General features: G+C 41.6%; 1 protein-coding gene across 2 annotated transcripts in view; it reads left to right on the plus strand.

Moving 5' to 3' along the window:
- Positions 1-17,240, plus strand: part of ARHGAP32 (Rho GTPase activating protein 32) — a 263,491-nt gene that overhangs the window by 82,950 nt on the left and 163,301 nt on the right. For both annotated transcript variants that reach the window (XM_074848691.1, XM_074848692.1), the window contains exon 2: positions 15,332-15,440. In XM_074848691.1, the coding sequence (XP_074704792.1) occupies positions 15,333-15,440 (108 nt within the window). In that variant the 5' untranslated portion in view covers position 15,332. The remainder of the gene's footprint in view (positions 1-15,331; positions 15,441-17,240) is intronic.

Raw genomic sequence — 17,240 nt, forward strand, 5'->3', positions numbered from 1 at the left:
GCAATTTTACAGGAGCTTTTTGACTTAATTGTGAAGTTATGTGGCTCAAGTATAAAAACTACTTCAGGGCAAAAATATTATTTTATTCCTGTTGGTCTTTTGAACGGGGATTGATTTAGTGGCTGTGTGTAATTTTCAGCAGGACTGTCCTTGTTTATTAGCTTCCCCTCCCAACCCTTTGAATTATTAGAATTCTGCCCAGGGCACTGGGGAGCAGTGAATGTTGACACAGGTGTCAGGACAATGTTGCAGATGTTGTGATTCTCCTCACTATGACTTCCCAGTTTTAACTGTAACTTATTTTGACACAACAGTCCAGGGTCCATCTTGATCCCTCATTGCCAGCCATCTGGCTATACAAATATATGTATTTTCATGTGCTAGCCATAAAGCCCCAGCTTTCCTTGCCTTGCAGGGTTTAATTTTCTCAATAGTGGGAATGGACGGTGTCTTGTGTTAGCCATAAAGGGTGGTATGATGGCAAAGGAAAGCATTTAGAAAATCAGTCTAAGTACTGTTATCTGTTGAACTGCCCTAGTCAGATTTTCTGGCCCTCTCGCCCCTCCCCTCTGACTTTATAGCTCCCCGCCTGAGCCAACATAGTTATACAGATATATTCTGTTGCATAGAGGTGGTGTTGGCACCCTCTCATCTTTTATTACCCTGATGCATAAGCAAAATGGTGGCAGAGATACCGTGTAGAATTTATACCAGTGGAAGCACGCCAGGAGTGATTTTAAAGGCAGAGGAGAAGGAAGCGATAAGGCACGGTATTTTTCAAGTGATTGGGTTTGCAAGTGAAGAATGATGGAAAGGAATTACGGTTACCTGATATATTTATTTTTTTTTCTACCCCAGCCTTGCAAAGCACGTAAGCATCTGCTTAAATTTCACTGAACTTTACCGGGTGGTTCAAGCCAGGCAGCTCCCTGAATGCCTCGGTGTTTCTCCTGCAGCCGGGTTCCAAACTGAAGGGACAGTAACGCTTCAGGAGGGTGGAGGATTAAATGTTCTTGAAAAGCTATCTGCATACAGGTTTGCAAAGGAGAGAATGAGTGCGAGAATGTGTTCAAACTGAGCAGTGAAATCTGCACAGCTTGACTTGCCTCATCCATCTGGTTGGACTACGTTATCCACGTTTAACAGATTACATTTAATCTTACCATTTCAGGGAGAGCTCTTGAGCCTCAGCAGACATGGGAGAGCTGTCCTGTAAAGTTATGCAAGTAAAATGGGAGCTTAAATTTCATGCTAGTTTCTCGGGAGAACAACAGAGGAGGTGCAGAAATATTGTGTCATCTTTCTGTCCTGACCATGTTTGTTGGCTTTGACAGGCCAGGAGGCGGGGGGCGACTCTCCTGCTCCTTCCTGAGTTTGGGCTGCATTCCCCAGCCTAGCATTTTTTTTCTGCGATGCGCTTATCTGACTTCTGGCCTGGCTCTACCTTCCTGTCGTGTTGCTCACCGAGAAAAGCACGTTATCAGCCTGCCTAGGCAGGGGTGGTGGTGAAGCAGGGGTTAAAGCCAGCTCAGTTTCCTGCTTCTCTGCTTGCTCAGGTGTGCTGCAAAGGGTAATAAAGAATGGCTGATTAGGAGAAACAACTTTATGCGCAGAGCTTATGGGACTAGGCAGAATTCCAGGCTGGGCACTCTTCTTATTTCTCTTTATTTTACTTATTTTTTTTAATGGTAGCTGTCATTTCTCAGGGAAAAGATATTCCTATCTGCTGCTATATTATTTTTTTTTAATTTTTTTTTTTCCTGCTGAGTCATTGCACAACTCAACAGTCATTTGTGTGGCTTGCTTCCTGGAGTCTTGAATCGGTTTGTCACGTACCTTTCTTCTTTCCTCCTACATTTAATATAACTGCACTCATTTCAAGCACTTCAGCACAGCGGAACCCCTTTCAGATGGTCCCATGGTGTATCTCTGTGATCAGGGTGAGTGAGGCATGTGCTAATGGCAGAATTTGTCCAGTGTGCAGTAAGCTGTTATTCCTGTCATAATGTTAACGTTTTAAAATTATTCATTTTCCCTACACAGAGGCAGCTGGTGAATGCAGATGTATTATCTTGTAACTGGGGGGACAGAAAACCTTGTTTGCTTTTGCTTTTTCATACATTCCACTGCTGGCATCTGCTTAGGCAATTAAACACCTTTTCTATTTTTCATCCTCTATAATGCATTAGAAGGGTCCTCTTTTTTTTTCTTTGAATATCTTTTCAATCTTGACTTGTCTATGAATATGTAGTTCACTTTTTTCCCTCTATCTTTGTTCCTCCTTCCTTCTGCCTTTAAAATTGGATTGGTGTTTCAGGGACTTTCTTGGCCTGCCTGATATAAAATTGAAGAGGTTATCTAAAACCACATTCTGAAGCAGTGCGATTAATACGTTTTGTTTTAAAAGGGTGAAAACTCCTCGCTGACATTTTTTCAATTTTAAAATGTCCTTGTTCTCAGTCACAGTTGTTTCTGTAATGCTTATATTTTGTTGCTCATAGTTTGCTTTTCAAATTAAAAAAAACACCCATGACCTTTTTTTTCCTCCCAAAGTGTTTGTGTTTCTGATGCTTCCCCCCCCAATTAATTAAAAGAAACAACATGCAACAGAACTATTCTTTTTCCTGAGCTCTGGCATTCCCAAAGGCTTTGGGTGATGTCGCATGCTGAAGCTTTGCAGCACCCTTACAACCTCCGGTCCTCAGCTCCAGCATTTGCAGAGCTCAAATAAATGTCCAAATTCTCTTCACTCAGTATGAGGAGACACACGTACACATCAGGATGGGATCTACAAAAGCCCAGATGAGGCTTCTCAGGACAGGAGGTGGCCAGTGTCAAAAGAAGGGCTCTGAGGAGCGTGTTAAGATCTTGCTCATCCCTTCTTTGTGAAACTACTCCCCAGTGCAGGCGAGCTAAAACGATGCTGTGGCTGAACGAGGCGTTTCCACCCCTGCCACCTCCATTAGGCCAACAGGAGCTCGTGTAGCCATGTGCTTCGCTGCTGATCCAGTGGAAAGCTAGTCCTTCCTAAAATATATTTATTTTTCCTCCAGGGCAGTGTCTGTAGAGATGGGCAAGCACCTCTGTTGGCACGGGGAAGGTATGTCATGAGATGGCTGGGGAGAGATGGGGAGCTGCCCCTTTTGGAAATTGCAGAGCCCTGGTGTGGGTGCTTAAGCAGTTATGGAAACCTCATCGCTGGATAAAAGTGCTGTCTTGAGGCTGTGCTGCGTAAGCACTTTCATAATACTGATCTCTGCAGCCCAGTACCAGTGTTTAGTGGTCCTAGGAAGTTTTTCTGCATACCTTATTGCTTTCTCTCCCTCCCTCTCTTTTTTGAAAGAAGTTCAGAAGGTAATGGGGAAAGGAGAGGAGGAGGTATTGCATAAAACCTTAGTGGTCAGAGCCACAGATGGGGAAACAGCAGATGTCCACGCTCTCCTGAGCCTGTGCAACTGTATTTTCTGAGAGAGTGCCCTAATGATCTGTTGGTAAGCTGGGCTGGGCTCTTCTGCATCAGGCTAGAACATTTTGTGGCAAGGATGGGATGAGAGCAGAGAGTGCGTGATCCTCTAGTCTGCACAGGAGGGTGGTGTTCTCCCTGTGTCTTAATATTTTTTTTTTTTTTTTTTTTCCCCTCCAGGTCCTGATAAGGTGTTTGGCATTTACATGCCTTAGGATAAAAGCTGTGCGACTGTGAACGGTCTTTGTGGTTAGGAAGTATGAAGTTATTTAGGAATTTAGATATTTAGCTAGGAAGTATGAAGTTATTTAGTTAGTATGAAGATATTTAGTTAGGAAGTATGAAGTTAGAGCCTGAAGTTATTTCCTACTTCAGGCTCAGTCTTCCTCTGAAATACTGGACAAGTTACTTGAGCTGTCAGTTGCTTTGGGATTTTGGAAAACGGATGGAGGTGTTCTCTTTGCTCACCTCATGTCTGCTTTGATGTAGATTGTCCTTGCCTTGACATTTTTATAGTCTCCTGGCATATCCAAGTAGAGCATTTAGCATAACTGGGGTCACTAGACAATAGTGCTTATTATCAGAAGTCCTTATAATATAGGTTACACGTGGTATTTCAGTATTGTGCTCCTCTGAGTAGCCTTTACAGTTAATGTTTTTGTTTTACAATGTACCATCTCTCAGCCTCTCCTCCAAAAAGAAAAATAAATCTAAATTAGGCTGAAGCCTTGGCTAATTGTTCTTTCTCAATTCATCTCTGTGGCAGCAGGAAACCTAGCAGCAGGGTTTCCATTCACAGCAGACATGCATGCCAGCTCAAATGCTTCTGTACCAAAAACGCATGTGTGGGTGTTGAAGGTAAAAATTATTGGAGAGTAGTGGTTGCAGCTGTATCCTTGAGAACTCAAGGCAAGGGAGATCAATGGCCTCCTTCCTCTATGTTGGGTTTTTTATTATTCACTGAAAAAGATATTTAACAATTGCAAATTATCCTGAAAGAGCAAAGTAAATGTTTTTTGATTGTTAAAGACTGCGTCAACACTGGGTCTTTTTGTAGTGCGGGCATTGGTTCTGTGCAGGGTAAGAATGGAAGTGTACTCGGAACTGCCACGAGACGTTTTGACCCCTAGAGCATCTTTTTTCTGGTCTGTGTCCAGCTTTCAGGTACTGCTTCCACTTCTCACCTATACATCTTACTTACTGCTCTGCTGCCACTTCCATTTCCTCATCTCGTGCATCAGAAATGCGAGTAGCAGACAGGTGGCCTAGGCAGGTTTGTCCTGGTTAGTGCTTTTCTTTTCCAGTATTGTGTTAGCCTCAGAATGACCTGTTTGTCATGTCAGAGAGATACACATCTCTCTGCTGCTGAGAAATAATTACAGTATGGCTTTGCACATATGATGCCCGTATGACCCCCACCTGGGGTAAATCTGTCTCTGATGACTTTCTGTAGTTGTAGGCCTCCATTTAATTCTATTTAGCAGGTCAAGAACAATCCAGCAGGAGTAATAATAGTGAAACATATTAGTAGTGATTTCTAGACGTGGAAAGGAATGAGCAGCCCCCTATTTGCTGTTGATACCACTAAAATGGAGCGATAGTAGCAGAGGTAGAAGGAGTGCTGTTGTAAATATGATGCGAGGGCCACCAGTCGTTTAAGTCAGAGTAGCTGGAGGTACTCTTTGTTTAGTTGCTTATGCTTATCTTTTATTACTTGTTCAGCTAATCATGTTCTGGTGCCCCAGAGGTCATTTCCATTCTTTTCCTTGTGAGTATTCACTAGCAAGTCCACTTTGGCTGTTTTTTTCCCTGGTTTTTTCCAGAGTGCACCGTAGCCACGCGGTGCAGAGCAGGACGTACGGTCGTTTTTGCAGTACTGGGTAGACAGAAAGCATAACTCGAGGTAGGTGACTGGCTTTGTATAAATGTTTTAGTTAGAGAAAGGATTTCCCTGCTAAGCAGCTAGCTGACTGGACAAGTTTTAAATGTTGTTTCATGTTATGAACAGTTGTCACTTAACAGCATGTGAGGCTAATTGTAACTGATTAGTTGATTGCACTTGATCATCCCATGTGCTGAAAGCATCATTTTTCCAGTATATGCTTCTATGAGGAAAGATTAAATTTGCCATGGCTTTGCATTGGCACTGAACTACAAACAAGCAAGGATTCAGCCCAGATGAATGTCCTTGGATTGAGGTTTAGGTCATTCTTTACAATTTTGGGGTATGCTTAGATCTTTGCTTCATTTGGATTAGCTGTGAACAGATGGACTTTATTACTGCTTTGTGTTACGGTAATATTTGAAGACTCCAGAGAAGATTGGAACTGCTTTTGCTGGGCAGTGGGGAAGGCACGAGATGAAGAACTGGCCCAGAAGAAAGTGTAATCTTAACAAACAAGACCAGCAAAAAAACGGAGATTGCAAAAGAAGTGCAGGGAACAGGTTTTGACTCAGCTTGGTGAGGTGGTACCTGTCTCACTGGCATTTGGATGAGGAAAGTGAGCGGCAGGAGCCTGAGCCCTGTTACACCAGGTTGGAGCGTAGATCTTTCAGACCATGGCCAGTGGGAGGGAGAGACACACAAAGGCCGGACGTGCTCCTGCCACTGGCCCACAAGAATTTTTTTATTGATAGTGCCCAAGTTTAGACTCCTCAGCAGAGCAGGAAGGGCAGGAGCAGCCATCCTTTCCCATCTCTCTTCTATGTTGAAACTTTAGAGCTGCTTTTAGCAATTTATTAATTGTAAATGAGAGGTTAGTACCCTTTTTCCCTAGAGGCAATTTTCTTTAATACTTTTATATTTGTTTCTGAATCAAACAAAAGAAATTCAAGCCAGGGCTCAGTGATTCTGATTGTTCAGTGATTTCTCTAATTTCTTTTCTTACACTGGGCAAAAGCGATAAGAGAAACCTGTTCCGGAGGATTTTTTTTTTATACTGACTGTCACTGTGTTCTTCTGAAAGAAAATGCCAGGCACATACTAAAACAATGTCTTTTATGTGTTGCCAAACAAAAGAGCAGGTTTGTTCAGTAGTTTATGTATGCAAAAGCATGAGGATTCTGTGATTATTTTTATAAAGCTTTTTAATAACTAAGAACATGTCTCAGAGCTTGTAAAAGCTGAATATTCCAAGAACTTATTCTTTTCATAAAGTGTTTAAAGAAATTCCAGTTATGCAAAACCTTGAATGCAAATTATTACAGCCCAGTTCAACAAAGCTCTTAGGTACGTGTTCCAATCCCTTCCAGAGCATGAAGTACATATCTCTGTACGTACTTATGTAGTTTGAGATGGGTGTTGCTGAGTTGAGACACAAAACACAACCGGGTGAGACAAGAAGCAGTAGATGAAGGTGCCAAAACTATGGCAGGAGAGCGGGTCACCCTGCCAGCCAGCCCGGGTAGGGCTGAGCGAGGACGTCTTCACCTGCGGGCCCGGGGGGGCTTTGCTCTTGAGGGTTAGGAGGGGTTGTGTGATGTACAGCGTGTGCTCTCGGGGATACCGAGAAGCCCGTCAGGGAAAAAAATAAGAGACAATTACCCAGACAAGAAAGGCTGCCTGTTGTACCTGAAGATATCTTTTTGCTAAAATGGGAACTGTCCTACCCAGACTTGCCCGTTTGCCCACAGGTTTTAAATTCCAGGTGATCTGATCTTGTTCATGGAACTTTTATTTAGCAGCTCAGAAAATGTGGTTTAAATACTGCAAATTAATAAACGAGACGTATATTTTGAAGTCTGAAAACTCGGTTAAACCCTTGAGCAAAGATAGCTTAACTGTCTGACTGTATCAGAGCTTGTATTAACTCATGTCCAGGGAGTTGGAACAGGGCAAGAAACCAATATGTTAATTAATCTCTGCAGTACTATTGGCTTTCTCTGCTTCCATCTGTAGAGGTATGTTAACTGTGGAAGGGCTAACATGTCCACTCTGGCATTTTAAAAAATTAATCGAGTGATGTTGTTGAGTTTAAAAAGATCTTTATTTAAAACTTCCTGTCTTTAATTTTTTTAAAAAAATTTAATGTCATATATTCTTAAGTTAAAGGCTAATGTGAAAAAAAAAAAAAAAGGGTTTTTTCTTTCTCAGGGAAAGAGGTTTCTCTTCTGACAGACAGCTGAGAATTTAACAGGTGGTGATACACATCAAGTAGGAACGTGATTTTTTTTCTTCAAACAAAAATTTTATAGGAATAGAAACCCCAGAACTAAAAATATGCTTGAAGTGGTTTTTTGTGACCTTATAAATTGCCTTCTAGTGTTGAATATCAATAGTTGTGTTAGGGATCACATGGTTCCTTCGACTCTATCATCGTACAGTGGTGATCTCTAGTCCAGCTTCCCTGGGTCTGGTTTTACCAGTCTGAGTTTGGAATTTGAAAATTGTAAAGCTAGAAATTCTGATACTGTAAAGTATTTTAAAACTATGTTTGTAGCTGTAATTTACATGATTCATTTTTGAAAGCAATCACGATCACTAAAATTGAATTAATCTGTCTTCGTAATAATGATGATCCTGTTACAACCTCCATTCCCATGTCCAGCCTTCTGTATCTGGGCACACGGACAAATTTGCCTGTGAAGCGTGACATTCCTTGAAAGGTGCATATTGACTAAATAGCTGCGTAGCCCCAAATAACTTTTTTAAAAAATTTTTCAAATTCTGCTCACCCATACTAGTAGTTCTCAGACCCTCGCAGATCTGCAGACCACAAGTTGAAAATCTGAGCTAAACTTTTAAAACCAGGCAATAAATGCATCCTTATTAGCACAGGTGGTGCATAGAGTATTTCAGAGAAATGTAGTTTGATTTGTGCTTACTGATATTTGAATGATATTCAAATGATTTTTAAAACATTCTCTTATTGTAATATACTGTTATTCTATTCATTTTTTCTTGAGCGGTGGCTTCCCAAACAATTGAATTTTGGCTCCCCGACTATGAACTTCCATCAAAAGCAGCAATTACAGCTTTCAACTTTGTAGAATCAATCACAGCAAACCATTTAGTTATGCCAGGTTTTCATTTTGTGGTCAAGGATTAAATACAATCCATTTACCACTTGTTTATTTATGAGGTGTGCTTTAAGCTGACCTTGTAGGTCTTTTCTATCTTCACGTTGTATGATCCTTGAGAGGGACTTCAGAAATCTTGTTTTATATAATACAGATGGACGTAATGTAATCAGTAAGGTGTTGACAAAGCTGATTTAAAACATGGGAAATTAAATCCTCTTTCAGGTCAGCACTGTCAGCCTTCAATTCCCATCTCTTGTTTCATTTTTCCTGGGGCTCTTGAGCTATCTCTGCTTTCCATATTGCGTGATTATTTTCTTCCTTTCCGCTGTATTAGTTTTAATTTCATGGACACAGAGTTTACTTGGAAAATTGGGTTGGGGGAGGGTATGTGCATTTTGGGTTTTCTCCATCTCTCTCATGACATACCCTTGTGTTTGTTTTTTTTCTTTTGATGTGTGCGTGGTATAAATTTGAGGTCAGAAATGAAGATGTATCAGTGTTTCTCACTTGATGCCAACTTCTTGCCAACTTTGGACCAAATCTCAGTCCTTGCTTTCTAGTTTTTCTACTGTTCCTCATGGTGGTAAGCGGCAACCCATACAATGTGAAGAGTTGTCTTAATTCCACTGTCATATTGTAGGGTGACATCCATAGTTCTTTACGTATTTTTTTCTTTGTAGCGTTGTGACTCCTCGTCTTGATCAAGTTATTTTTAAACCCTCTAAAGCAGAGTTTTCAAGGTGTCTCTGTTGATTCACTGTTGACTTACCTTTCCATGCTGCGATTGAGAGTTATGGGATTGAATCCTGGAAACTCTCTGCTTGATTACAGTGGGAGAGACAGGGATGCTGCATCCAGGCTGTTATGCTGTGCCTTGAAGGGTTAATATGCCCAACATTAGTTTGAGGTTTCTGCGCTGTGGCTCACCGATAGTGAAGTCCTGAAGCCGAAAGTAAACCCAAATCTCACTTGTCTAGAAAATATTTTGCTCATTCTTGCGATGGTGCCCAGCAGCACTGCTTCCGACTCTTGGACTTGCAGTGCTGCCTCGCAATTCTGGTTTGATTGCTGTCTGTCTCTGCTGTTCTCCTCCTTCTTGAGCAGTATGTGTTAAGTGGCAAACTGAAGAGTGCTTATTGAAGGCAAACATGGTTGCTAGGAGCGAGGAAGATGAGCCAAGTGGACGTACAGATCCCTGCAGCGCAAAGCTTGATCCGTAGTTCCTTTTTCGTGCCCTGGTAAAGGCTGTGTTATTTTGGTCTTTTGTGCGAATTATTTGAGCGGCAAAACCACCATTTTTTATCAGATAGTGTTTGAAGCTCTTTGGTTTTCAGTATAGATTTGTGTCAGCACAGGCCTTATTTAAATTTGGCTTTTTGGGTAGAATTTATATCTCAGAAAACATCACTTTATGTGGAGCTCTAAATCCTCTCGAATCATTGGTTCTGTAGGGCAGAGTTGTGCTTTTATGTGGGCTGAGAAATCTCCAGGCTCAACAACGACGTTATATAAATAATAAATAAACTAATAAATCAGTTATCATCGGCTCACACCTCCTAAACTGAGGTCAGAAGGAAAAGTCATTTGAGGGAGAAGCATCAAGGAAAGCTGAAATGCCTGATGTCCCCATGGGGGAGCACAACCTAAAGATCACTCTTGGCATTTAATTTAAAAAATATATAGCCAGTCCAAAAGGAGTATCTGTCAAGCAGACAATTAACTATCTGATGTGAGGAGTCTGACATTCAAAACGCTTCATGCTCCCATGCTAGCACGTGGCTTTCAAACCATCAGGCACCTCTGAAAGTAATTTGTCACCACCCTCACGTCCTCCCAGAGGAGAGCTTTTAATCTGCGTGTCATCAGCATCTAGATGACATCAAAGTCCGTGACAATTGTGTTACTCCTACTGCTGTGGTCTACCAGTGCGACACGGTACGTGCCAAAGATCCTAAGTAAGGGGGACAAACGTTCTTGTAGGAATCCCACAATACTTTAAAAGTTTCTGTCCTTTCTCCTCCCCTGTTTAGTTTGAGGAGCTCTTTCCACAAACCCGCTTGTTACGATTCTTTCTCTCTTGTGCAAACGGAAGCGTGGAAACACATCAAATTTGTGGATGTGGGACTCCTTCAAACCCACAGGGAAAGTTCTTGTCTAGGGGAAGTAGTATTTAATATTTACAATAGCATAAACAAACTAGCAGTAGAGTTCATGGACATGGAGCTGAATATTGATTTACACGTCCTGTAAAGCACCTGTGCTTACCTACTCTAGGTGCTTTTGCCTTGTGAGGTGTTGCAATATGCTTCTTGGTGTGTGTAGGTGGGACTTAACGCTCAATAACGCAGGACTATAGGGGAGCCCACTCAGGGGAACAGCACCAAAATGTTTTAATTCCTGATAAGCAGATATGGAAATACCATAACTGATGGGACCAGCAAATTGGATTCGAGAACATGGAAAAGGGCATTAGATGTTTTCTTGATACAGTTGTATCCTGTTCAAATGTACAAGCTCAGACTTTGCAATTCATCAACTTGACCTACCAGAGAACTTTCAAGAATGGGTGTGAATGTGGGCTGTGCCTTTTGTGAAATGTCCTGTAAACATTTGTTCCAGTACATTTGGTTCTCAATTTACAATGAAGAAGGATTCATTCATCTGAATAGAGATTGCTTAATGGCTTCCATACAGCCAGAACTTTTACTAATATAATGGTGTCAGATCTCATTTGAAGGCCATTCAGAGCTGCTAAGCAGTTGAAGAAGTGGCATTTTAAGTAAAATTGTATTTCTGTTCTTATGGATAGCATGAAATTTTGTAGTGAATTTTCAGTCGTTTACAACTCCCATGAAATAGCCAAATGTTGGCTTTGTAGAACAGAGCAGCTTCTTTAATGTGTTTCACCTTTAATGTTTGCAAAATAGATGTGTCAGTGTTTTCTGTGAGTGCTAGTGGTACTGTAGGTATTTTCCCCTCCTGTGAAAAAGAATCCATGGCAGAAAGAAGATAATTAGTCTTGCTACAGCTTGACATGTGTAGTGAATCAGACATATGCATGTTGTGCTGTTTGCTCTATAAATTAAAATAATGTCACATGCATATAAAAATGTGTGCATATGATTATACCTATATATAATAATCCAAGCTTGTCTTGGGGTGAGGCCAGGAAAAATCGCAGTGTCTGGCTGCTAGGAAAGCTCCTTCCTCCAGCTGTGTGGCTCTAAGGTTTTGCATGCCCAGAGGACGTTTGCTTTGATGTTCCTCCCAGTGACTGCCACCAGCGTGGCTCTTTCCCAGTTACACTGTCATCAGTTGCCCATCTGGGGGCTTATAACGGGGCTCCCAACAAAATCCAGGGCTGCACCTTTGACAACAAACGGCTGAGTTCCTGCTGAAGGTCTGGAAGATGAGTTGAGGGTTTATGAAGAAATAATGCTTAGAAGCGTTGTTGCAGATGGATGCCAGTCCTGGGCGTCTCTTCATGACCTGGTTTCCCAGGGACCCTGAGCTTTAATTTCGTTCTTCGTGTCATCCTTGAGAACAGAGTTCCTGTGAAGTCTGTTGAAATAGTGTAACAACAGGAGTGTAGTGTCTGGAGTAGCTGCTTTCTTCCTCTTCTTCCCCCTTTCTGGCCCTACTCCTGCCCATATTTCGTTGCTGCTAATTCACAGAAGTTATTTTCCTTCATGCAGATCAGGGATAGGGAGGAAAAAGCCACTAGACTTAGTATATAAGGGACTAATATTACCTGTAGCATCTTCAGCCTTCCTCGGAATCTTGTTTCAGATGCATGGAATTAAATAGTTACTATTAAAGATTAATAAGGGTTCACAGATGATTATCAAGTGTTTATAATTGCGTTAGGGAGAAAATCTTCAGTACCAGTTCCACTATTTTATGGTACTGTGGTGAAGTATTTCATTTCCATCAGTAGTGGAATATTTCATTAAACAAGCCTGGCAAATGCTCAAAGAATTGACTGTTTTTAAATATGCAATTTTACATGCAGAGCTTTTCTTATTTGCAGTAAAAGTTCAGAACACCTTCAATAAGAAGAATGATAGGACTGTGTTTCAAGATCTCAGTGGGGGAGGGGTTTGGGAAGAGTTTATCATGGAGTTCTACAGACATTACCAGCTTAAACAGACAACATGAGTTGGATTGGAGTCTGGTAGAAAGGTAGAAAGTCTTCTACCGGATTGGAGTCTGGTAGAAAGGACTGGGTGCTATGACATCCCTGTTTGTCCAGTGTGAGGGTAGAGACCCAGAACGTGGGCCTGGTTCCCAAGGTTATTTTAAAATAGAACTTATTCTTCTCTGCGCTCAGTCTTACCCCCACAGCCAAGACTGGTATTTGAAGCATCTTCCCAGGAGTAACTGAAATAATGTTCACTGTAACCAGGCTAAGCATAGTTTGTGTAATATATATACACCACGTTTGTGCACATCTGTTCTATAATTTTCATTACTGATCTCCCTTTCCTGTTTTGTAGGTTCTGTGTAGTAGATTTTCAAGGAATTAATGCCTAAATGGCCAGTCAGGGACTTTGTGTGAAGGAAGGTCAGTAGTTTTGAAGAGAGCATAGTCAAGTCTTGTGAATGTTACTTACCTAATGGCAGGAGGAGTTGTGTCCCTGTGTTAGTGGCAACGATTTAGACTTTTGGAAAGTTTGCTTCTTGAGAGGAAACCACCTTTCTGATGAGAAATCCAGGAGGAATTGCCATAAGCCTGAGAAGCTGTGTAGTAAATTCATTTGTAATCCCAAGGGCTGATAAAGATGTAAATTCACTCTCATTGTTTTCAAGGCTTTAAACTGAGAAAGTGTGCATTTTGGGGAGCTGTTTGTTTTAACAATGGTGTAGAAAGGTGGGTCTTGATCGCGTGACCCTTCCTTTCATTCTGTCCTCTGATGGTAGTAAGACTAAATGCCGTCCAGGCGCTGTGTGATGGCATCAGCCTAAAGCTGCCGTGGGATGGTTTGTTTGGAATCTTTTCAATAATGCAGTATTGCCAAACCCAGACATCTGGAAATCCTGAGGAAAGCCTTATTGGGTCTTTTTCAAAATCATCAGGTTGATTTAAAAAAAATACAGATTTTCTTTTTAGTTTATCTCTGGGGTTTTTTTGTTGCACAATCTGGTTTTCTCTGCAACTGGCAGGTTTCAACTTTTACTTTCAGTTAAAGTAAGTGGCAAACTTTTCTTGTGGTGGAGCTGGGGTTGTGAGAAACAGGCCAAATCTCACTCTTGATCTGCAAAAAAGGAGAAATGAAAGAGCCGCCGGTCTGAGCAACAAATTTGCAGGTTTACAAAAATCAAATTATTTTGAACACGTATGTTGCAAAGATATGAGTCTCCCCTCTGAGCTGGCTTTGCACCTCTAAGTTCTAAATCATGGTATTTTCATGCAAATTTTTTTCAGATATATACCTCTTTCACCATGTAGGCTTGTTTTTTGTTTTGTTTTGTTTTTTTTTTTTGCTTTATTAGGGACAGCCTACTTCTGGTTGGTGATGTTTTTGGTGGGAATGGCACATGGAACCATTTAGCAGCATTAGCCTGAGGCATTATTGCTTTTGGTTTTGTGGCCCATATTCCCTGGGATGTGTTTTTTACTAGAGTAGAAATGTGATCACAAAGCTAGGTATAAAATTATATGGGATATAATTTTGTAACCCAGCCATGCTATTACTGTGAGTGTTAATTACTTCATTCTTAACCCTCATGTAGAGTACAAAGGAGAGTTAAATGCTTTGGCCCAGCTGCTTGTGTCCTGGTGGCAAACAGCATGCAGGGGTTTCAGAACTTCAGATCTTGGTCTGAAGCAAAGGAGTTTTCTTAAATGCCTTTCACCAAGCTTGTTTTAGTCAAACAATACATAAATCAGCATAATTAACATTTAGCAAAACCAGCCCTGCTTTTCTGTCTGCGTGTATGCACTGTTGATAATCAGAATGGTTGCCCTAAATAAATAAACGGTGATCTATTAATGAAATAAACCCCTGCCTGAATCTCCTGCTTAATGAAACCAGAATGGTTAATACCAGACTTTTCAACAGGCCTTTGGTACTTCAGGTCTGTGCCATGGTCCCCACAAAGGCACATCTATACGGCGTGCAAGTGCAGTGTGTAACGACTCTGTAACAGCAGAGCTGTCAGGAGGATAGGCTGAGGAGCTTTTAGGAATACTTTTTAAATTTTGATTTTGAGTCTCTGATCTCTGTGCAGGCCTGAAATATACTTCATAGGGTATTTGAAAGCGGGCTCCTTATCTGAAGAAAAGTTTACCTTGATAAAATGGGACTGATCTGAGTGCATCCCTGCAGAGTTGGGGCTGTTGAAGGTGCTCGCTCTTCAGATAGCATCAGTAAGAACTACGCGAGCTGATGGCTCGGGCCTTGGGACGTGAGTTCAGGCTGAGATATGGAAACTGCTAGCTCCATCTTAGGTAAAACATGCTGTGGCAACTATGGAATCAAATGTGTGTATTTCTTCTAAGGCTAATGTTGTTTGCCTGGGCAATAGAAGCAGTTTCTTGTTAAATGGACTGAAAATTAGTCCTCTGGATTTTTCTGTGTTTTAAGACTTGCAAATTATGCAGTGATTAAACAAAATTATCCATTGATTGGTTAGGAAGTGCAGATTTCTCTCCACCAGATTTACACTCTTGTCCTGCTTGTGTAATGAGGAAGTAAGAGAAGCTTAGAAGTCTGTAAGATTCCTGGATTTATAAAAGCATTTATATTGTCGTATGAGCCACATAACTAAGCACCGTAACAGACTGTATGTAAGATTACCTAGATATTGTCAGTGAGTATCAAACCTCTCTGTCCTCCTTTCCAGAATGATGAAGTCCTCTGTACATACAGAAGAAGATGACTTTGTGCCAGAGCTTCAGAGAAGCATCCATCCCAGAGAGAGGCCAGATTGGGAGGAGACTCTCAGCGCTATGGTAAAACACCTTGTTGCGTTTTCTGCGAGCACTATTTTTGGTTCTGAACAATCTATTCTTACATCCTAGCCATGCATTGATTTATATTCCCGGAGTTTCAGATTTTTAAATGGATTGTGTAGTACTTTCAACAAGACCGAAATATTTTCCTTCCTCTGGCAGTTGGTCAAGGAGAGAGAGAAGGAGCATGCACAATGCTTCTGCCCTATTAATATGTGCCCCAAAGCAGGTCTAGGAACCAATTAAAAGGTCCATAATGTCACAACGATTTTCAGTCTGCATTAACCTCTTTTTCAGCAAGACTTTTCAGCATGAAGGGAGCTTCTTGTAAAAACATACTCTTTGAAACATGCAGCGTTGTGGAAGAATAAGGCTTTGGCAAAGTGCTGGCTAAGCCTACAGAAATAAAATCTCAGCCTGAAAACGAACCTACCATCAGAGGGAGCAGAATTGTAGAAAAGGAACAGCAGAGGTGCTGTTCTCATGCTTACAGAAGGCACTACAGGTGGGCAGTGGGCCACAGGTGACTGGACTACCTTGATATATTTGTTTTCTTTTTAAATGAGCGAGTAAAGTACCTGCAGTTCCACCTTCCCAACTCCCTCTAGCATTTGCTGGGTTTGGAAGGTCAGATGTTATTTTATTAGCAGCCAAATAGGGCAGTCTGATTAGGTGGTTTTGTGACGTTATCTTGCCTCACAGCAGCTTGACCGGCCTTATTTCAGTATAGGAGTGTCTGGAAGTTGTATCTTGTTATTTTTAGATTTTCTAAATTGCCTCATTAGTACACTAAACTGAAGAGGAAATTGCCTTCTGCGACAGACCTTGGGTAGGGGGAAGGTCCAAATATTGCAGGACAGCAGTGGGGGGCGGGCAGGCCAGCAGCCTGGCTGAGATTACTTACTGTGATTTGCCACCAGTGGCAATTTTTCCCTCTCATTGGGTCATGTGGCAGTGACAGGGCTTCAGCCTGGAAAAGCCGTGTGTGTTCTCTGCTCCTGGCCTGCCAGCAGTGCAGCAGCAGTGTGAGAGATGGGCTGGATCCAGCTGTACTGATGGACAGTCAGATTCATCTGATGTGTGGGGCTCAGGGGTGTTCATCCCAGTGGATTATTTGAAGTTTAAAGCACTATTAATGTCTGGCTGGGACATGTGATTTAGGATGAGCTGGTTTTTATACAATGTTCAGAAAACGTGCAGATAATAAACTCCCTATGAGCCAGGTATTTATTTCAATTTTAAATAGGGGAACAGAGCTATGTTTTACTCTTTTGAAAGCATCATCAAACCCCATATAATACAATGATAATATTTTGTTCCAAACTTTATTTCCAAGACAAAAAATTCAACCCAAAACAGACTTCACCAGCCTTTTTGTCTGCTGGTATTTTCTGTGCTTATCGCTCTGCTTGACTCCTTGCTTATCCACTATTAATTTTGAATTTTTGCAATTGTCACTTCCTCAGTATATTTTTTTTTTTCTTGTATGTGGGTATTTTTTTCCTTCTCTCTGCCTTGGCGGGCAGTTGGCTCTGGTGCTGCCCGTTTGAGAGCACTGTCTGTTCCCATCAGCGTTCCTGCCTGCTCCCAGCCTCTGCTTCCCAGCACCCCGGAGCCAGGAGTCTTGTGTAAATCCCTGTTTGACACCTGGCTGGCTACAACCTCCAGGTGTGTCTCAGGAATGTGAGTCTGGCAGTCGGTGTCACCGCCTGTAACACCAGGTAGCTGGCATAGCTCTGCTGGTATTGTTTTTTTTTCCATTGTTGATTTACAATAGAGGAGAGGTTCACCTGTTCTGGC

The sequence above is a fragment of the Strix aluco genome, chromosome 23, assembly GCF_031877795.1.
Source record: "Strix aluco isolate bStrAlu1 chromosome 23, bStrAlu1.hap1, whole genome shotgun sequence".
Lineage (NCBI taxonomy): Eukaryota > Metazoa > Chordata > Aves > Strigiformes > Strigidae > Strix > Strix aluco.